Source organism: Mauremys reevesii, linkage group 2, assembly GCF_016161935.1.
Source record: "Mauremys reevesii isolate NIE-2019 linkage group 2, ASM1616193v1, whole genome shotgun sequence".
NCBI lineage: Eukaryota > Metazoa > Chordata > Testudines > Geoemydidae > Mauremys > Mauremys reevesii.
The window spans coordinates 79,514,983-79,536,773 of NC_052624.1; the positions used below are offsets into that span (position 1 = coordinate 79,514,983).

General features: G+C 42.2%; 2 protein-coding genes across 6 annotated transcripts in view; one reads left to right on the forward strand and one right to left on the reverse strand.

Annotated features, from left to right (window-relative positions):
• The window catches only part of ACAD11 (acyl-CoA dehydrogenase family member 11), a 56,480-nt gene that overhangs the window by 14,833 nt on the left and 19,856 nt on the right, over positions 1-21,791 (reverse strand). For all 5 annotated transcript variants that reach the window (XR_005593725.1, XM_039522911.1, XM_039522913.1 and 2 more), the window contains exons 11-13: positions 20,069-20,207; positions 19,857-19,964; positions 18,100-18,198 (exon numbers count right to left, since the gene is read on the reverse strand). Coding sequence is in view for 4 of the 5 variants with exons in the window: in XM_039522911.1 (XP_039378845.1) it covers positions 18,100-18,198; positions 19,857-19,964; positions 20,069-20,207 (346 nt within the window). In the remaining variant the exon portion in view is untranslated. The remainder of the gene's footprint in view (positions 1-18,099; positions 18,199-19,856; positions 19,965-20,068; positions 20,208-21,791) is intronic.
• On the forward strand, positions 8,286-13,825 carry ACKR4 (atypical chemokine receptor 4). The gene is made up of 2 exons (XM_039522922.1): positions 8,286-8,468; positions 11,184-13,825. Exon 2 carries the CDS (start codon positions 11,192-11,194, stop codon positions 12,254-12,256), a length of 1,065 nt encoding a protein of 354 aa, XP_039378856.1. The 5' UTR covers positions 8,286-8,468; positions 11,184-11,191; the 3' UTR covers positions 12,257-13,825.

A 21,791-nucleotide genomic window follows, 5' to 3' on the forward strand; every position in this document is an offset into this window, starting at 1 on the left:
TCGTTGACAGGACTTTAGGCAGGAAGGCTATGACAGCCATAGAGGTAGCAGTGGCAGTGACCCAAGGAATGGAAGAGACAATGAAGATGACTGGATGTGGAAGCTGTGGGATGTACATTATCCTGGAGCAGGTACTTGATAGGTGCTTTGTTTGTATGAAGTGCTGCATGATAGATCTGATGGAAGAAAAGATCTAAGGTTGGGAGATGCAGGCAGAAACTACTATTGAGTTTTAAAGGGGATTTGAACAGATGAGCTGAGGAACAGGTTTGCTGACTTGGAAAATGAAAGGGCATGGAAGGTAGTAACAGAAAGTGGGAGGGCAAAGAAGAGAAGCAGAGGGGAAGAATCAGTGGAGATAGCCAGAGCTCGGAGCCTCAGGAGGATAGAGGATGACTCTCAGAAGATTGCAAGTGAGAACAAAAGACATAGGACTTGCAGCCAGAAAGAACAAAAGGAGGAAGGCCAGACAATTGCACCAACATTGGGAAGAGGCAGGTCTACATGACTGGAGACTCCCTACTAAGAGGAACAGACAGGCCTGTCACCAGAGCTGATCCACCGAACAGATGGGTATGCTGTTTGCCAGGAGCTAAGATATAGGATGTGAACCTGAGGCTCTAAAGTATCCTAGAACCCACTGATTTGTTCCCACATGAAAGACAATGATGATGCATTCCAGTGAGAATCCAGCAGTAAGGGAGACTATGCCTGGCTGGGGAAGACATTAAAGAAATGGATGTTCAGGTGACCGTTAGTGGTATTCAATCTGTCCTTAGAGGAGGAGAGTGAAGGTGAGACCAGATTATGATGATCAACAGATGGCTCAGGCAATGGAGCTATAAGAAGGGCTTTGGGATGTTCGACCACTGGGTGGAATTCACAAATAGAGGTCTGTTTTCATTGGATGGACTCCTCCTGAATAGAGAGGAAAAGAGAGTGCTGGGATGGAGGCTGGCACAACTGATTAAAACAGCTTTCAACTAGGAATTCAGGGTAGACAGTTGGGAGATGCTCATGTAATCTCCAGGCCTGATTCTAATGCTGAGCAGGAGGAAAAATCAAGTAAGACAGAATACAGCAATGAAGAATGGAACAATAGAGGGTTGAAGAATGGACACCAAGAGGAATGTCACTGGTATTGGCACTAACAGTCAAGTAGGCAATACTGGCAGTAGAATGACCGTACCTAATAGGGAGAGGAATCTGGGCAAAGCCAAGCAACAACAACTAAGATATATGTACACCAATGTAAGAAGTCTGGATAACAAAATGGAGAAACTAGAATGACCGGTGCAGGAAGTGAAAACAGATATTATAGCAATAACAGAAACATGGTGGAATAATTATCATGACTGGAGTACAGATATTGAAGGGTATGTACTGCTAAAGAAAGACAGAAATAAAGATAAAGGTGGTGGAGTAGCATTGTATATTAATGACAAGATAGACTGTAAAAAAATTAAAAGTGATAGAACAGATAAAACAATCTGGTTGGGTCAAAATCACTTTGGAGAAGAAAGAGGCTCTATGAGGCTAGTGCTTGGAGTATGCTACAGACCCCCCAGAATCTATTCTGAACATGAAGAAAGACCTATTTAATATTTTTAAAGAAATCAACACTACCAGGAATTGTGTAATTATGGAAGACTTTAATTTCCCAGCTATAGATTGCAGGACAAGTGATACTATATTCCTAGATGTGATAGCTGACAGATTTCTTCACCAAATGGTCAGCAAACCAACAAAATATGATGCCATTTTAGATTTAGTATTGGTAAACACTGAAGACCTCATAGAAGAACTGGTTGTAGAGGGCAGCCTTGGTTTGAGTGATCATGAGCTAATTCAGTTTAAACTAAATGGAAGGATAGACAAAAATTGGTTAGCAACTAAGGTCCTTGATTTCAAAAGGGCAAACTTAAAAAAATTAAGAGAAGTAGCTGGAAAAGTGGACTAGACTGAAGAACTCAAGAATCTGAATGTGGAGGAAGCTTGGAATTAGTTTAAGTCAAACTTGCAGAAATTATCTGGAGCTGCATCCTGAGCAAGGAGAAAAAATTCATAGGGAAAGGTTGCAGACCAAACTGGGTGAACAAGCATCTCAAACTGGTTATTAAGAGAAAGCAGAAAGCTTACAAGGAATAGAAGACGGGATGGATCAGCAAGGAAAGCTACCTCTTAGAGGTCAGAAAGTGTAAGGATAAATTGAGAACTGCCAAAAGCCAAGCAGAGTTAGACCTAGGAATAGGAAATTAAAACCAATAGTAAAAGATTATTTAGCCATATAAATGTAAAGAAAAGAAGTGTGACTGTTAAATCCTGAAGATGGGGTGGAGATTAAAGATTATCTAGGCATGGCCCAGAACCTAAACAAATACTTTGCCTCAGTTTTAAATAAGAGTAATGAGGAGCTTGGGGTAATGGCAGAGTGGTTAATGGAAATGCGTATTTGGAAGCAGAAATTACCACATCCGAAGTGGAAATCAAACTCAAAACAGTTTAATGGGGAGCAATGGGGCAAAAAAACCTAATCGGCTTCAAGATTGAGCTTGGTAAGTTTATGGAGGGGACAGTATGAAGGGATTGCCTACAGTGGCATGTGGTCCATCTGCAACAGCTAGTAGAAAATATCTCCAGTGCCCAGTGATGGGACACTAGATGGGGAGGGCTCTGAGTTACTACAGTGAATTCTTTATCATGTGTCTGGCTGATGAGCCTTGCTGACAGGCTCAGGGTCTAACTGATCACCATATCTGAGGTCAGGATGGAACTTTCTGTCAGACTGGCAGAGACTCTAGGCCTTTTTCACTTTCCTCTGCAGCATGGGGCATGGGTCACTTGCTGGCTTGAACTAGAGTAAATAGTGGATTTTCTGTAACTTTTAAAGTCCGTAAGTCATGATCATGGGTGGGTGAGGTTCTGCGCGGTGCACAGGAAGCCAGAGTTTTCAACATAAAGCAGAGTTTTCCATTCCTCATGGAAAGAAGGAAAAATTGCTTCCCATTTTTTCCCCACCCTCAAAAGTCAAAAGGTCTGATAACCATGTGATTTTTTTCCATCCTAGAAAAGAACTGTAAGAATCAGAGAGAGATCTCTGCTCCAGGGTGAGACTAAAAGAAGACTCCTGTGCTTCTGCAAGTCCGGAATTCAGTCTTGTTTATAAACCAATTTGGTATTTATTACATTTTATTAAACAAAAACAGAACTCAGAGAAGCTGGGACTGCCATTTTGGCAGGAATTAATAGTAAGACTGCAGGAAACCCAATGTTCAACAAATGGGAATAGAAGACTTTGAATGCTGACTGAAAGTACATTTCAATATGGATATTAGCCAAATTCTAATTAGCTGTCCTTATTTTTATTTCTTCAGAAGTTGGCCAAAATGTTTAGACTATAACTCTGTCTAGACTTGGAAAATGAGGTCTGGTTAGCCACATGTTAATTAACATGTTTTTAAACACTACGTGGCACCTTATATAGAACAGAGATAAAGGTATTTAAAAACATGTTAGCTGATTATGGTCAATCCTGTGTTTTCTGTGATCCTACTCTAAATTCCCTGTGTGTGGTTCCAAACTAAAGAAATGCATGTTCATAATTACCTACTTTTACTCAATTGCACTTAAAACAGAGATAAAATGAGTCCATTGCTGATGAAGAGTATCAACTCTTCCCTTAAGAGAGAGTATGTGTCCGCTTCTCTTAAGGAAGCAGCTGTGAGACCCTTGCTCAAGAAGCCAAAGCTTGATACTTACAATTTGGTTATGTATTGTCCAGCATCTACTCTTTCCTTCTGGGTTCAGATTATAGAGACAGTTAGGGCAAGCCAACTCTGAGTATTTAGATGCCCAGAATATCCTTGACCCTTGTTGCTCTGGCTACAGACCTGAATATGCCACAGACTGCACTGTGGACTTCCTAGATTACCTTCTCCTGCTAACAAAGATTGTGTGTCCATGGTGATATTTATTGATCTATTGGCTACCTTCAAGGCCATTGAGGAAAAGGTGTTATTGACAGTCCTGTAGGTAGTAGCTACAGTGGGCAGAGCTGCTCTTGGGTAACAGGCTGAGAGGGTGGTGTTGGGCGATAGCTCTTTCTCCTAAAAGTACTGTCATGTGGAGTTCCACTGGGTTCCATCCTATGTCCCCTCTTGTTCAATATGTATCCAGGGCCAGCGACTAAGAGAGTTAGTCAGGAAGCATAGGCTGTGGTGCTTTCGATAAGTTGTTGACACCCAACTCTATATTTTTATCTCATCCCACCCAGGCACTGCTGATGAATGCCTTAATCAGTGTTTGGGGGAGATTGGAGTATGGATGAGAGCTAACTGCTTGAAGCTCAATCCAGATAAGTACAAGGTAATGCTGAAAAGGTTGTACTGGGGGAGAGGAGGAGAGAGGGAGCATGGGTGTGTGTGGAAGAGAAGCAATTAGAAGTCACAGTGAGAATTATTCTGTTGTTGTTCCTGAGGATGGTTGCCAATTATAGTAGCTAGAGCTCACCATCTGGAGAGGGGGGGAGCCCGTTGGAACCCCAAATGCTGTTAGTTTCAGGAAAGGTTCCACCCCTTCCCCCTGATCTGGCTGTGAATTTGTGGTCGTTTCCCTCAGATATGGGCCTTGCTACTGTGATCAGTGCCTACATCATCTCAAGAGTAGATTATTGCAATATACTGGATCTGGTCCTACTTTTTGTGGGAGGCCTGCGAAGGAACAAACACATTGGCCTTCTTTTGCTTCTTCATGATATATAAAGAAAGTCAGAATTATATATATATTTTTAAAGAAACTAACAAAAAAACAACCCGCTTGTTGTTTCCCCCCCCCCACACACACACACTGTTAAGGTGATAGAGCTCACACTAAACATGTCCCAGTGGCCCCCCAGCAAAACCAGGAGAGACTAGGCATTTCTGATCTTTCTGAAGGTAAAGTAAATCAAGAGGGATAAAATTAACAACAGAAAGGCCCCAGAGAGGAGGTGGTGTTATCCTCTTCTATCATAAAGAAAACAAACAAAAAAGTGGTGCACTACCCCAGTGTTAGGGGAAAAAAACTTGGATCAGCTGTAATTCAACCACAGTTGCCCACTTTCACGCAGAAAATAAGCACCTCGACTTCCACAATAAGCCAAAAATCAGCCTAATCCCATTTCAAAACAAGGCCAAAACAAGCCAATCCTTAAGAACCCCAACACTCTATGTGACTAGATGCCACCCGGCATGGTGGGCCTGCTGTGCACCCAACACTCTCCCCTACCTTTACCCCTGCCTGCTGGGAGCTGATAAAAAAAAAAAAAAAAAAAAAGCAGCAACAAGCTACAATAAGCAACAAGCTAAAAGCCAAAAACTAGCCAACAAGCAACTCATAAGCCAATTAAGCCAAAAACAAGTCCAATTTCTGCATTTTTTTTCATGAGTTTGGCATGGCTGAATTCAACCCCGAAACTGAAATTGGTGCAGAATGTCACAGCTCCGTTATTAAACAGAGTTTGTTGCCCCAAAAAGATGCCATCAGTGCTCAGTGAACTGCCCTGGCTGTATACTGATTTTCAGGTAGACTTAAGGTGTTGGTTTTGATTTATCCTGCCTTGTGATTTGTATGTTTGAGAGAGTACCTCCTTCTCTGTGCCACCCTGCCATGAGGAGTCAGCAGAGGCCTGTCAGAGTAAGAGAGTGAGCTGTTCTCAAGTTGTTCTCATTGAGGGGTCCTGAACGCTGGAACCTGCTCCTCTCGCCTTCTGCTTCAAACTAGCCCAAATTTGTTAATCTTTAGGTCGTGCTGCAAGGCTGAACTATTTCCCCAGGATTTTAGGAAGCATGGGGCATAACAAGAGCTAGCATATATGGGGGATGAAGTGCCGGTTGGGCTTGATTTATTGTGGTTGGTTATGTTTTGGAGGCAAGGAGTGGCTGCTGGCTTTATTTTTGATGCAGCTGCACATTCAGCTTTTTAGCAAAGGCAACAAGAGCTCTGCGTGGGCACTGCTTATGTATCTTGAAACATGAATAAATGATACTTAGTCAAAAACATCCTGTCACACTCGCTAAGCTAAACAAAGTTCAGTATCATTTTAAAGTTTACTCCACTCCTTAAAAGCGCCCCCCCTTATTTATTTCGAGTGCCCTACTGCTTTTTAAACCCTAAAGGTTATATTATACTTTCCCTCTCCTGTCTGGGAAAGGGGCTCTACCCTATGTCTTCCAAAGCTGGGTCTGAAGAGTTTAAGCATGGTGGAACTCTAACTTCCACCTTTTGGGATGTCAGACACATAGTTTGTCAAATTAAGATTTTTCCAGAGTCTGCCTATTGGCCAGTAACATTGCTAACAACACCATTTTAGAATCATAGAATATTAGGGTTGGAAGAGACCACAGGAAATCATGGGCCAATCCCCAGACAGATTTTTACCCCACTTCCCTAAATGCCCCCCTCAAGGATTGAACTCACAATCCTGGGTTTAGCAGGCCAATGTGCAAACCACTGAGCTAATCCTCCCTCCCAATAAATATCAACTCTCATTGCTATCTTCTCCTTGCAGTTTCAAATGGACGTGGCAGTTTTCTTTCCCGGTCCTAAACTGGTTGTCTAGTGGTATTGTGCATTCTTAGGCTCTGATCCAAGAAACTCCCAGTGATTTCAAGGGGATTTGCATCAAGCCCTTAAGCAATGGCATTCCTTGTCTGAAGTGTCTATGCTGAAAGTCAACTGGAGTTAGGTACCTCAGGGCCTTTAAAAAAATCTCCTCCTTCTTAGACAATGTGAGTCAAGTGCTTTGATGTCTCAGATGAAAGGCCCAATAGACAAGCAACATGTTGTTACAGCAGGACTCTCTCTGTAAGTTGGAAATTCCACTCCCCTCCTATTTTTCTTTCTATGCTGTACAAATCAGACCAAAAAAGACTTGAAACAATGTTTGCTACACCTGGCTCTAGCCTTCCATTTTGCAAAATGGAACCTATACACATTACACTGATTTCAGCACAGGCAGAACATGGTAGGTGCTACTAATTATCCATTGTACCAAAAAGCAAAGCCCTGGCCTGCTTTCTCTGTCTGGCATCCTGTATGCCATTTACTGTAAAATACTGAACTGCTACAGGATACAAAATGACAGGGCAGAATAAAATCTGTCAAAGTGTGTGGGAAGCCGCTGTTGTTGTATATACACAAAAGAGCAGCGTCACTGTCATGAGGTTGGCCAGATAAAATAATCTGGGCAAGACCCTTTTGTTTCGTAAACTCTTCAGAATACACAATCTGCCAGAATGTCGACAATCAAAACACTGCACACAACCTCCTAACTGAATAAATCTGTCTCTCTCTCACTATTGTTAACTGATACATTACTTGTGGGGTCATGATTAAATTAGATTATAAACATTTCTGGGCAAGGACATTGTCAGTTTATGTTTCTGGAAAGTGGCACGTCATCTCAGATACTGTAGAAATAATTAAATAATAATAATGCTCCAGCCTCATTCAGGGCCTCATCCATTGCCCATCAGGGCCTGAGAATTCTTCCTTTGGGCATTAGATCTGATCCTCAGTCCTGGCAGATAACATATCACTGGCTTTTCCACTACAGTGGAGTCGCATCATAGGCACATTTAACTTACGTGATTTTAACTATACACGCTCAGCAAAACAAAAACGAGAAAAATTACAATTTAAATACTGTACCTGTAGTGTGAGTGATTCCGCCCGCCATTCCACTCAATGAGCGTTTGACTATACGCGATTTTCGCCTTACGCGCTGACTTCAGAACTTAATCCCCGCATAAGATGCGACTCCCCTGTATTTGCATACCAGCCTTCTGGCTTTATTCAATCTTGCACACGGCCAAACTGAAAGAACCAAATAAGCATCCCCTACTATCCCTTAATAAATTGTAGAAGTGGGGACCCACTGGAAACATTCACCTTTGTATGTCAAATATTGTAGATAGCCAAAAAAAGGTGCAGCACCGCCATTGTTAACCTCCCCAAGAGGTTCCCCCTGTAACAAACCTGTTTTTATTTCTTTCATAATTTAAGAAGTGAGTTGTTAAGTTTGTTTTTAATTTTGTGCACAATGCATCACAGATGGGATGCTTCAAAAACAGAATTGTTATTCTAGTGTATTGTTGTAAAGATTCAAATGTTTACCTATCCCTTTTAGATAATCATACCTAAACAAGTTGAATGCCACTAGCTGATTTTCCAGAGAACTCTGCTGCTCTGGTTTAAACACGCACATAAGTAGCAAACTTGTTACTCAAGCTCACACAAGTGATAACTGACTTCCAGGAAAGCAGGATTTTTACAGGAAAATTAAAATGAAAGTACAGTTGGGTTCACTTTAAAGGCGTGGTGCAGGAAAGAGGAGGAAGATTAGAGTGAGTCACACCAGAACCGAACATTCCACTGTGCAACTTCCAAACTTCAGCTTCTGCTACCAGACTGCTGACAAAAAAAAACAGGTCAGTTCTCTCTTTTTAAAATGTTATTATTTACTTATCTGTACACTAAGTGTAATACTGAGTCTGTTTGTAGCTAGAAGGACTGGAAATTTTGCTCTTGGTGAATGTTATTGAAGTTTGTTTTACAGAGTTAAGGATTTCATTGAACCAAGTAATCACTTCCAATTCTGAAAGTCACATTAAATAATTCATTAGTGATAGATTTGTGCTCATGTGGTACAGTAAAGTCAAAGCCAGCGGGAGAAGGGGAAGGAAAAAATCTGTACATTTCTCACTATGCATATTTAATCGTAGTGGTGTGCACACAACCCCATACAGAGCGCTGCCTACCCACACACGCAGAGTAATATTGAATTCATACCCAAAAGGTAACTTCTGTAATTTGTATACAATGTGCAAATATGTATATTAATATTCATACTAGATAAAGTGCATTTCTATGAATAGAAATGTTGCTCAAGAATAAGAAATATTAGTTTTAGGGACAAATAGCCACCGTGCAGCATCAGGCAATTATTTAATACAAAATTCAGCTCACCCAAAACGATATCAGCTATCTGAACATGCCCCATCCTACAAGCTTTCCGGCTTTATGATGCATTAACAAAAATGTCAGAGAGTCAGTTTTCCTGGAACTGTTTTAATTCCCTTTTTATTAGCCCTTAAGGAAATCTGCTAATAATCCTCTTAGATGAATCATTTCCAGATGAGCTCTAAACTTTAGAGCACGGAGTCAGGAGACCTAGATTATATTTCTAATTTTCTGTCTAATGTTAGGCAAGTGCCTTAATCTCCTGGATCTCCATTTCCTTTTTGGTAAAATGGGAATACTAATTCCTACCTTTGAATTCTTTCATGTAAAAATATTATTGTTGTTGAAACATCTGATTGATAGAAACTACCAGTGGCAGAATATACATAGTAGTATCCCTTGCCAAACAAAATAAAAATGAATAGAATCCCTTTATCTTCTATACTGTATACTTCACAATGCAGTAATACCAGATGACAGACTTCTATGAAGAAAAACTAATTCTCATGTAAAGTCCAGAATAGGAAATCCATTGAAATGTTGGCTGAAAAATTCCACAGAGGTTAAGGATTAAAAACAAAACCAACCAACCAAAACATCAATATTAAATAACCAGCATTTATTAATTTGAGAGCAGTTTCATGACCAAGCGAGGAAACAATTTTTGGATACAAGTATCAAATGAAAATGTTAACGTTTCTCAATTTTTTTTAAAATTCAAGTTTCCAACTTGATTAACCCACACACTCATACCTTGCACATGACATTAATAACAATTTAACTTTTATTTGTAGAAAAGTCATTTTAAAAAGATTTTCAGATAAATATTCTGAGTAAGGATTTGGCAGATGTTTTCTTTAAAGACAGCCAAAGTTGTATGCGTTTTTTCAAGTTTCAAAAAGCCCACTGGCAGCGCCAGATATCAGTTTAGCATCTGTTTTCAATAACTAACACAGTAATATTCAGAAACACTGTAACAGAGAAAATGTGTTTTCTCTATTCAGCAGATTTCTGCTCTTGGCTAGCATTAGTCCAGTTTATTTCCAGATAATAGGCCATTACAGGATCTCACAGTCTCTTTTTACATTAGATAGAATTACTCATTTGCTGAAATTCCACATAGTTATAGGAACTGGGAATAGGATACAGGGAAAAGTGTAATAAGTGAATTGTCTACAAGATGCAGACTGGAGAGGGGATCTCCTAAACTACAGTATTAAAGGGCAATAAAAATCTAATGACGAGACTATTTATAACATATACTTGCACTTAATCATTAAGAAAATCTGTCAGCATAACTCTTGGGAATTACTGAAGTTTTTGGTTTTGAACTATTTTGCTGACCTTTAAAAATTCTCACTAGATACAAAATTGACTCTGTGCATAGTATACTGGGAAAACTAATAGGTGGCTTCCTTTCTTCTCTCAGGACTGAGACTGCCTCAGCGGGTATGTCTTCACAGCAAAAGCTGTGCAACAGCAACCGTGAATACATCTGGTGCAGCTAACGAGAGTAGTAAAGACAGTGCAGCCCTGCATATGTACTCTGTTTGCGAGCCGGTTCTGAAGCCTGCATTGCACTGTCCTCACTGTTATTGTTATGTGCATTAGCTGGATTCAAACTAGCTTAGGTAGGCTAGCTTTTGCTGTGGAGATATACCAGACTACCAATCCTGCAAACAGATCCGAGTAGGTAGACCCTGCGCTCATGCAGAGCACCAGTGAACTCAATATGGCCAGAACTGGAGCCAATTCTGCTCTACTGTTTTTAAGCAGACGCCTCCCATAAGCAGCTGACTTGCATCTGACAAATCTCACACACACACACACCCTGCTGAAATATACAACTGCAGGCACCCCTTTGCAATGTCTGCCTCTCAATTTCAAACAGTTAGCTCTCCTCAGTGTATGTATTGTGGTAGCACCCTAAATCTGCAGCCAGGATTGTTTTGCTCAGATATGCTAGGTGCTGTATAAACAGATAGGAAGACACAGTCCCTTGCCCTGAGCAGCGGTAGATGTATTGTTTGTTTGGGGTAGTATCTTACTATTTTCAAATGTATACATAGTGTTAGTTTTTATTTGTATTTAGCTTAGATCTTTATACAAACCGTAATGTGTTCTAGGGCCCACTGACAATCTTTAAACATGCAATCAACTTAGATTTGTTTTTTGTCTTATAGCTTTTGCCATGGGGTTGGGTGAAAATACCTCAATGGACTATTATGAGGACAATGGTGAATCAAACTTCACCTTTGACTACACTCAGTTTGAAATGCTTTGTGAAAAAGAGGAGGTGAGAAATTTTACTAAATTGTTCCTACCTGTGTTTTATTCACTGGCTTTCATTGTGGGAATTGCAGGAAATTCATTAGTGGTGGCAATCTATGCCTACTGCAAGAAACCAAAGACTAAGACAGATGTTTATATCATCAACTTGGCAATTGCTGATCTGTTACTGCTATTCACCCTCCCTTTCTGGGCTGCAAATGCAGTCCATGGATGGGTGCTTGGAAACATCATGTGCAAGGTCACTTCTGCTTTATACACCATGAACTTCAGCTCTAGCATGCAGTTTTTGGCTTGTATCAGTGTGGATAGATATAATGCCATTTCCAAACCCCAAAGTCACCAAAGAGGTGGAAAGCAATGCAGCGTAACTTGTATCTGTGTCTGGCTGGCTGCCATTTTGTTGAGCATTCCTGAACTGATTTTTAACACAGTCAAGAAAAACGGTGACCGTTATGTATGCTTTCCTGTATTTCCAATGGACCTGGGAACACTCCTTAAAGCAACCATTCAAATCCTGGAAGTTACGCTAGTATTTGTGTTACCCTTCCTCGTCATGCTGACCTGCTACTCAGCTATTGCCAGAGCACTCGTTAGGTCTCCAAACGTTCAAAAATCTAGGCCCCTCAAAGTTCTGCTGACAGTAGTGGCTGTTTTCATTGTCACTCAGCTGCCTTACAATATAGTCAAGTTCTGGCGAGCCATAGACGTCATCTACTTGCTGATTACAGACTGTGACATGAGTAAAACCATAGATGTTGCCCTCCAAATAACTAAAAGTATAGCCTTGTTTCACAGCTGCCTGAACCCAATCTTGTACGTCTTTATGGGAGACTCTTTTAAAATGTACATTATGAAAATAGCCAAAAATTTGGGATATTGGAGGAGAAGTCGCAATTTACCAACTGAAGAGATTTCTATGAATTGTGCCGGCCACACAGAAGAAACAAGTAGCTTTACTATATAGCAGCTGTAGCACCGTCTCTAACCAGTGTAACAGAAGGGAACAATTATAATGCATCTGAGAGCTATTTCCTCTTTGATTAAACTTAAACATCCACGTTACTCTGCAAGTCAAATCTGAAGTGATGTTCTGACACATGAACCAGCCAAGATGTATCAAAGCAATTCAAAATAGAATAGACCAAAAACCATATAGCAAAGGTAATGGAAACAACAGAAACAGAGTTCAGCTTGAATGCTTGAAAAAAGTGGGATTTAAAGGGTCACAGTGCTAGACCATTACTTAGATGAGGAGTGAATGGACTACATACCGGTATGCTAATCACAACAAATATATACTTAATATGTAAAAAAGAAAAAAAAGGAAAAAAACAAACATGATGGCACTGAATTTTGTACCCCAGAGTTAATGATCTTCAGTCTTTTAAAATGTAACCTTTCAGAGTTGCTTCTCAAAACTGTTTCAGGTCTTCTTATTGATTTTAAATATTTGTGTGAAATTGCAACTCTGTTTTTCCTCAGCTGTCACTTCACAAATGGCCTGTGAGGCTTGAGCTGAGGAAATAGTTCATCTCTGGTATTTCACAGAGGCAGCAGCAAACAGCAAACTATGGTCCAGTGTCTTATGATTCCAAATATGTGTCGCATGTTTAAAAGAGTTCCTTTTCTGTAACAATACAGAATGCCTTTTAATTATATTCTGCTTGCACTAGATTGCAATGAATCCTATTTCCTATTATATGCACATGCCAAATCTTTGGTTTTAAATCCATATTCATGTGAGATTACTCAGAGCCTCATTTGGTCATTTCCTGGAAGGCAATTCACATTTCCAGTGACCTCTATAAAATGCTTTGGGAACTGATGCAACAATCAGCAATGGAAATGTCTTACATTTTGCAGATGACACTTATGATCTAATTTTGAACATGTAGCCCTATAAAGTTATAGAAAATTAGTTTTGATTTGTAAATGCATTGTATGCCTTTATGGATATTTTGCAGGTGCACTTCAGGCACCAATCTCTGTAGCTTTAGCACACTGAGTATAAATAATTGGCTGAAGCAAGAGAGCATATTTATATTCAATAGTTAATGAGTGGACACAGTCATGGTCCTTAAGGAAGGAATTAGTGAGATTAAAAGTAATGGCCTGTGATAGCTAGAAGATAGACAATTTTTTTTAATTGTTCATATAATTGTTACATTTAAGAGTTTAAAGAATACTCAGTTTCCTTCTACTCTCTGCAATCTGTTTACATGAGTTTCACTGCGAGGATGATTTTGGTAACAAAGGTGGATCTAATCGGCTACACACCCCACATTACAATAGTCTCAAGACATTCATATGTATTTGATGCAGAAAATAAGGTAATGAATGCAGGCCCACTGAATTAAGGAAGGTGGCTAATCAGTCAGCAAATCCTGTGACTTCATCCCTGTGAGAACAGGGCAAGGTAGGTGGTCATTTGGTTACAACAGGGGTCTCAAACTCAAATGACCCCGAGGGCCGCATGAGGACTAGTGCATTGGCCCGAGGGCCGCATCACTGACACGCCCCTTGCTGCCCCTGGCCCCACCCCCAATCCACCCCTTCCATGAGGCCCCGCCCCTGCCCTGTCTCTTCTCCACCTCCTCCCCTAAGCGCGCGGCTCCCCGCTCCTCCCCCCTCCCTCCTGGAAAGTGCTAAGCGCCACCAACAGCTGTTTGGTGGCTTGGCGGCGGGTCCCGGAACAGAAGGGGCCCCCCACCGCCGAAGACCGGGCTGCGCCGGGCGGCGGCGGGTCCCTCTTTTCCCCACCCCGGCCGGTCCGCTTCCTCCCCGGCCCCGGCGGTCCCGCTCCCTCCCCACCCGCCCGGCCCGGCGGGTCTCGCTTCCCCCGCCCGGCCCGGCCCGGCGGTCTCGGCGGGTCTCTCCCTCACCCCCCGGCCCGCGGCGGGTCTCGCTTCACCCCGCCCGGCCGCCCGCCGGCGGGTCTCGCTCCTTCACCACCCGCCCAGCCCAGCCGGCGGTCTCGCTTCCTTCACCACCCCGGCCCGGCCCGGCCCCCGCTTCCCCTTACCCAAGCGCGTCTCCGGCGAGGCCTGAGCTTCGTCCCGCTCAGAGCCGCGTGGTGAGGGGGCGGGGCTGTGAGCTCCGGGCCGAGCGGAGGCTGCTGCCCCGCCCCCTCCCCACGCGACTGTGAGCGGGGCGGGGCTCAGGCCCCGTTGGAGCTCCCAGCCCCGCCCCCTCACCACGCGGCTCGGATCGGGGCGGGGCTCAGGGGCTCCGGCGGAGACTCGGCGCTTGATGCGCTGAGGCTCCAGGAGAGGGGCGGAGGCGGGAGCCTCCGCTTTTCTCTTGGGGGCCCCTGCGGAGCCCGGGGCCCGGGGCAAATTGCCCCCTTTGCCCCCCCCTCTGGGCGGCCCTGGGGAGCTCCGCGGGCCGCATGTTTGAGACCCCTGGGTTACAACATAAGCTCCCTGCCCTAGGAAGAAGGGAAAACACAAAAAATGAGGAAGCTAGAGCAGGAAACAGACTGGGCTCACGAGAGGAGGAAGATGGATACACCTCTACCTCGATATAACCCTGTCCTCAGGAGCCAAAAAATCTTACCGCATTTTCAGTGAAACTGCGTTATATCTAACTTCCTTTGATCAACCGGAGTGCGCAGCCCCACCCTCCTGGAGCACTGCTTTACTGCGTTATGTCCGAATTCATGTTATATCGGGTCACGTTGTATCAGGGTTGAGGTGTCTGTACGTAGGCGAAAGATGAAAGGCCGGCTTTGTGGCCCTCAGTGTAGGGAAACAAAACCATTATTCAACAGATCATTGCCTGTGCTGCTGCAAGACAGTTTTGCCAGTCAGTTTTACTGGTGATATGCTAAAACGGAGGTGTTGGTATTATGAAACTAATCAGTGTTATGCCCAGTATCTAATTTTGGGAGTTTTTTAAAAATATATAAATAAAACAACCTTTATTTCTACTGATAAAGCCTCACTCTAGTGAAACTAACAGGCATTGATTTAGCTATTGTTCTTCATCTGTAATATGCATGTATTGTGGGCTAGACTCTCGACTGGCGTGTATTGGCATACCTCCATGATTTACAGAGGATCTGGCCCTGTGTATTTTAAAAGCAGTGTAATCGATATATTAACAAGAATTTAAGTCTATACCGAAGAAAGCGCTCTAAGGCAACCTCCACACAAGGGGCCTGGCATTTCCACGTGAAGTAGATGCTGTGGTAATTACTACCTATAAATAAATAAATAAAGGTGATACTGTAAAATGGTGGCCCTGATGTATTCACTTCTGGTTTTAATTATAGCCTTGCTTTTATTACATTTATTATATATGGAGAAGTAAAAATCTCTGCCACACTTTTTGTATTTGTGATCAGTTGAAAAATTAAACTGTTTCAAGCAACTTGCATTTCAAAAGGTGTTCCAAAAACAAACAGTTCAAGTAATCACTGGACTCCAATATAGAGCCTCATTTAAAGCCCACTGAAGTGAATGGGAGTCTTTCCATTGATTACAGTAGGCTTTGGATAGGCCTCAAATGCACTCTATTTTGACCTGAAGAAGAGCTCTATGAAAGCTTGTCTGTCTCTCTCACCAAGAGAAGTTGGTCCAGTTAAAGATATTACCTCCCCCACCTGGTCTCTCTATTTTGAGATGTGAGAGTTACATGTTCAGACTAACAATAGGTGTACAAGAAATCATCAGGCATGCTTTGTAGGTTTAAACTTATGGACTGTAAAAACCTGTGTAAGATTACAGAGAAGACAAGAGACAATCTTCTTCTTTATGTTGAGATAACAGCAGCTATCAATCAGTGACACTCCCATTTTGGAAGGCGACAAATATGCCGAGCTTCCTTTCCACTTCAGTCCCTGAAGTATTAGGCCTACACAGAGCCCTCCATCTACTGGTGATTCTAGATATTGCAGGTCAAACTGTATTAGTAAATTATTAGAGCTACACCTCTACCTCAATATAACACGAATTTGAATATAACACGGTAAAGCAGCGCTCCCGGAGGGGGGGGGGAGGGCTGCTCACTCCGGTGGATCAAAGCAAGTTCTATATAACGCGGTTTCACCTATAACGTAGTAAGATTTTTTGGCTCCCAAGGACGGCGTTATGTCGAGGTAGAGGTGTATTTGCAAACTCTGTGGATGCATCTCACTACATAGCTCCCCCCTCCACACACACACACACACACACACACAGGTAACACTCAAACTCCATTTCAATTACTGTTAGTATAGATATCACTACATTATATTTGTGGCCCTGCCCTGCAAGGTGCTGAGTGCCCTCAGGTCCCATTGACTGATATTTTTCTGTTTTCAGATTTTCTAGAAATATAGTAACAGTTATTTAAATGCAATTTAGTTGTTTTTATTGGGAATTCATGATCAAAATCTCCTGGGATTAGATGCTAACTTTACAAAATACAACAGTGAAGCCTACAATATAAATGATTTATGTAAACTAGAATTGCATTACTCTATATTAAAATATAGTATTTAGCATATGTATTTCTGGACAGTCTGCAAAAAGAAAATGATTTTTTTTTCCTATGAGCTTGGAACTGCTACTTTAAATCATAGTAAATCATAGCACTGTCATTGCTTCGGTTACTTTGCAGTAATTTAGGATACATTTTACATTAATGCTTTTTTTTTTTTTTGAATGGGTGAGTTAAAATGTTCTTATAGTACATTACTGTACATTGTCTATGCTGATTTAAGGCTAGAAAGACTAGTTCAGGGACAGCAAAATTCCTCTATCCCTCCCCAGCTATCAAGGACAGGAATAATTTTTGTCACTGTGTGATTCACCTTGTGATCCCCTGTACAATTTTTTAAAATTACACCAATTAACTGCTTCCAGACCAGCCTGTGGAGATACAGATGCTCCGAGGGTAAGATCTAGGAAAGCAGTTGTGCCCTATAGCACCGAATAGAGAGACTCAAGAATATCCATGTTGTAGCTGCAGAGCACAGGGTCTGGGGTACACGGCCCAGGGAGGCAGAACCAGCTTGTATCAGCAAAGAGGTAATCTACCACCAGGAAGAGCGAGGGCTCAAAATAAGCCTTGGTTTCGAGACCTTTGCAGTGATGTTGAAAGTGTAGTTGAATTAATGTGTTATATCCTGGTACATTTAACTACCATATCTTGGTTTCTAAAGACATACAATAACATATATATTGCATACTTGGGGGCAGGAACAAAACTCAAGGCTGGGATTCATAGTCTTTACCAAAGCATTTAAATGAGTAAAAAAGTTTTTGCACTGTAGCTTCAAGAATACTCACCATTTATGCACCAGCTTATAAAACTAGCTAGGAAGTGAGACAGGAAGCATTCAGACCAGGGCTAATGCATCAACACCAAAGCCTAGTCTAAAGAAACAGCCAGGGAAGCATGACTTAAAATAAGCACCCATATAGCTCTCCATAGTACCTCCATTCCATGCACGAGCTGCCAAATACGAAGAAAGCCTCAAGACAAAGCTTAAAATACATGGGTCATCTGATGGAAAGATACATTAGAGGACTACAGTGCAGCTCAATGTGTCAGCTAAGTAGCTTCTGGAAGGGTTTAAAAAGGGTCAAAAAAGACTAAAAGGGTAAAACAACAGCACACACCCTTAACAGAATTAAAGTTTGGGCTTCATGTATTAAAACCAAACCTGAATATCACTTCCCCACTATTTTACAATCCAGCACCCTGGTCACTGAAGAGACACAAACTTCTCAGAACTGGAATGCAAATTATTTTTGTTTCACCGTGTTTAGAAGGAATTCAAGCATAAATTCATTGTTCTACAATGATGAGCTTTTTACTTACCACTGCTCCACCATTTCTTGCCATTGATTACATAGCTATCTCCATCTCGCTGAATGCTGCATTCCATGTTGGTGGCATCACTCGAAGCAACATCAGGCTCTGTACAAAACACATTTATGAGCATGTACAGTGGTTTTGCAGTTAGATCCATTATTCATATATTATGGGAGGGGATTACAATTACTTTTGGTTTTGCTTATAGAAAGGTCATACAATAAAAAACTGGAGAGAAGGTAAAAGAGATGGGGATAAAAAGTGTAATTCAAGGCTAAAGCAGAAAACACTGACACTATGCTCTCTAATAACCTCTCAACACTTCTGGACCGAGCATTTCAAAATGCAGTCGTAATTAGGGCCATGTGGAAACTTTTGTGTCGTCATTGGAAAGCTACTGTTCGCTTTGAAAACAACACAATTGTAATGTTCGCTATGAAAATATAACTTTAAAAGTTATTAGAGCTTTAGTTATAACATTTGTCTATTTAATTGTAAGCCTGGATAAATTGTAAGGGCCCTGGATAAATAATTATTAATTTCAACAGCCAGTCAAATTTGTTATTTTTAAAACCCTGCGTGACTTGTTCTGGTTTATCTCACAGACCTTGGCTCAGGTTTTCTGCTCATCCCAGTCACTGCTGGAGGCAGGATACAGTCAAGGAGCCAGTTAAGGCTCCTTAATTCTCAAGCTGGTCCCAGGATTAATTGGTAATTGCCAGATGCAGGTAAACCCTATTTTAGGACAGGGCAGGATTGTATAAACTCTATGCCAGCTGAGAACACCCTCATGCCAAAGGAATTCTCAGCTGGTGAGACAGATTCTTTCTGGCCCCTTTGCACTACAAGAGGGCAAAGCAGGGGAGAAAATCTGGGTCCTTCTCTTTCTCTACATCCTCCTAAAGCCAGTGACCTTGGAGTTCTTCACAGAATGTTATCACTGATAGAGCGACAGCCTTTCCTTTGCAGCTCCTGCTGTTTGGAACAACCTCCCTTCAGTCTGCTTCATCAATATTCGGTTTCCTTCCAAATCTTAGGTGAAAACACCTCTTCTCCTTTGGGAACACAGCAATAAGAGATATTATATCCTATCCTGCAAGATGCAGGGTTATCTAAACTCCTGCTGACTTGCAGGAGGCACTTAGCACTTTGCAGGATTTGGCCCTAAACCTGTGGACCAAAATTTTCAAACTTGGGCGCCTAAAGATATTCTCCTGTATCAAAAGTGCCGGTTTTCCCAGAGGTGTGCTGACCACCAGCAATTTTCACTGAGAGGATAATTTCAGGCACCCGGGTTTGAAAATTTTGACCATAATGGACAATGTAAACCCAAAAGGAATGATAAACAATAGCTATACAGGAAGTACATCATGTTTTGGTGGTGATTTTCTACATTACACTTCACAAACATGAAATATTTGCAGATGGACTGTCATTGATATGGGAGGGTAAGTTTACTGTATGTCCTGTTTGCATAGAAATTTTGTTTGGCTATTAATAAAAAAGCAAGCGTGAAGATATTCTTAAAATGAATAATAATCTATTTGCTATAACTACGGGAAATGGCAACTACTGTGACTATGGGGACTAAGGATCTTAGCGTCTTGCAGAATTAGACCCTCTGGCTGTCGATAGCACATAGAGAGGTTCAAAACAATGGTGGAATGCAAAAGGTATTTGCACAATAGCTTGTATTTCTGCACCTCTCTGCACTGCTGTGAAACATACACAGGGGGGCAGTTTTCAACGGCAGAAACATTTACCTGTCATGCAGAAGCAAGAACTAATTTTCCCTTGAAGAAGAGGCTCAAGCCACTGTTTCTTTTGCTCTTCAGACCCATACAAATGCAGGACCTCCATGTTTCCAGTATCTGGGAGAAATCAGAATGTTTCTTTTTGCAGTACATAGTTCATACATCATAAAATGTTCACAAAATTGTGGCTAAGGAATGGGATGTGGGGAGGGTTTGCTAACCTGGTGCTTGACAATTGAAAATTTCTGGGGCAAAGAAGCATTTTCCTGTCTCCTCTGCAATTAATGCATAGTCAACCTGACTCAGACCACTGATGGCTGGCAGGAAGAGGTTCCACAGACCCTCTGCTTTGGCCATTTCCTGTCAGAAGACATAAGACCAACACACAATGAATCTTTATTCTGAGATTACATGATGATTCAGTAACCATCTCACCTCCCTCCAGTCAATCTTGCTGTCCCAGCTACAGTTCTCCTTTCCCCGAGTCTCTATATTCTATTTTTTGGCATAATGTTGAGGCTTCCCCTTCACACTCAAGCTCTCCCTAACTTTTTCCATTTGTACATCTCTCTCAACCTCTCTCACACACTCTCTCCCTTTCTTTGTTTCTTTCACCTACTCCTGAATTCCAAGGCTTCTACCACATAGCCACATAAGCCCAGAATAACCACTCAGGTAGCATATGCCAAGCTTCCACACACTCCTTCAAAAGAACAACTGTTAAAAAATCTGCCTGCTCCATGAAGTATTCTGGCTAGAATGGCGATAACTCACTGTGTGCACATGCATGCGTGTGTTCTGGTTTGCACGGTAGTATATTGTTTTCCTTTTGTGCTTTTGGAATCTATGCTATTTGAATGAGGAGATAGCTAACTGTTTCAGCACACATCACCCCTGTACAACACTATGCTGTTTGGTGATGGTATGCTCCAATCCCAGGACAACGAAAGAAAGGAGCTCTCCCTCTCTCTCCACAGTGCTGCAGGGCCTCCCTTCTCATGGGATCAGGGTGCCCCCTAAAGACACTGTGAATACTTTATTTAAGCTTTATTAAAAATACAGAACTGGCATATAGATTAGCAATGTATGAGGTGAATTCTACTCATGTCAACGTAACAATTAAAACAGTTGCAAGTATAAGCACAGCATTTTCTAAAGAGTGTGCGTGTGTGTGTGTGCATGCGCTCATGCCTGCATATGTGCTGGGGTGGGAAAGGCTCAAGGCTTGTCTGCACTATGCAGCTTTTAGCAACAAGGCTGTGTTGACACAAAGTCAGCATGTGTAAATACTCATTCTCGGTACTTTGTCAGCACTTCTGCCGACAAAATACTTCCAGCCCCGTGAGCAGCAGGAGAGCATTCCTGCGGACAAAGACGCGTTCACACTGCCACTTGCATTGGCAAAACTTTTGTCTTTTGTGGGGGGGGGGGGCGGCTTTAAGTACCCATGAAAGACAAAAAAGTTTTGTCGACAACTTTGCAGTGTAGACAAGCCCTCAGACAGGTCTCCCACTTCTTCTCCAGTCTCACTTCTTGCTGCTCTGGTTATGAATAAAGACTTGAAAATGTGACCCAGCTGTAACTGATGTAATTACATCTGCCTGAGACTGCAGAGAGCCTGAAATAGCAGCTCTGAGGCCTGGTCTACACTACGGGGGGGAGGGGTCGAACTAAGGTACGCGACTTCAGCTACGCGAATAGCTGAAGCCGAACTACCTTAGTTCGAATTTCCTACCTGACAAGACGCCGCGGGATCGAACTCCGCAGCTCCCCCATCGACTCCGCCACCGCCGTTCGCGGTGGTGGAGTTCCGGAGTTGACGGGAGCGCGTTCGGAGTTCGAACTATCGCGTCTAGATTAGACGCGATAATTCGAACTCCGAGAAGTCGAACTCTCCGCGTCGACCTGGCGGGTAAGTATGGACCTACCCTGAGAGGTGTGAAC

Bases quoted from the DNA above. Each gene is read 5' to 3' on its own strand.
- ACKR4 (XM_039522922.1), top strand. From the start codon at position 11,192: ATGGGGTTGGGTGAAAATACCTCAATGGACTATTATGAGGACAATGGT.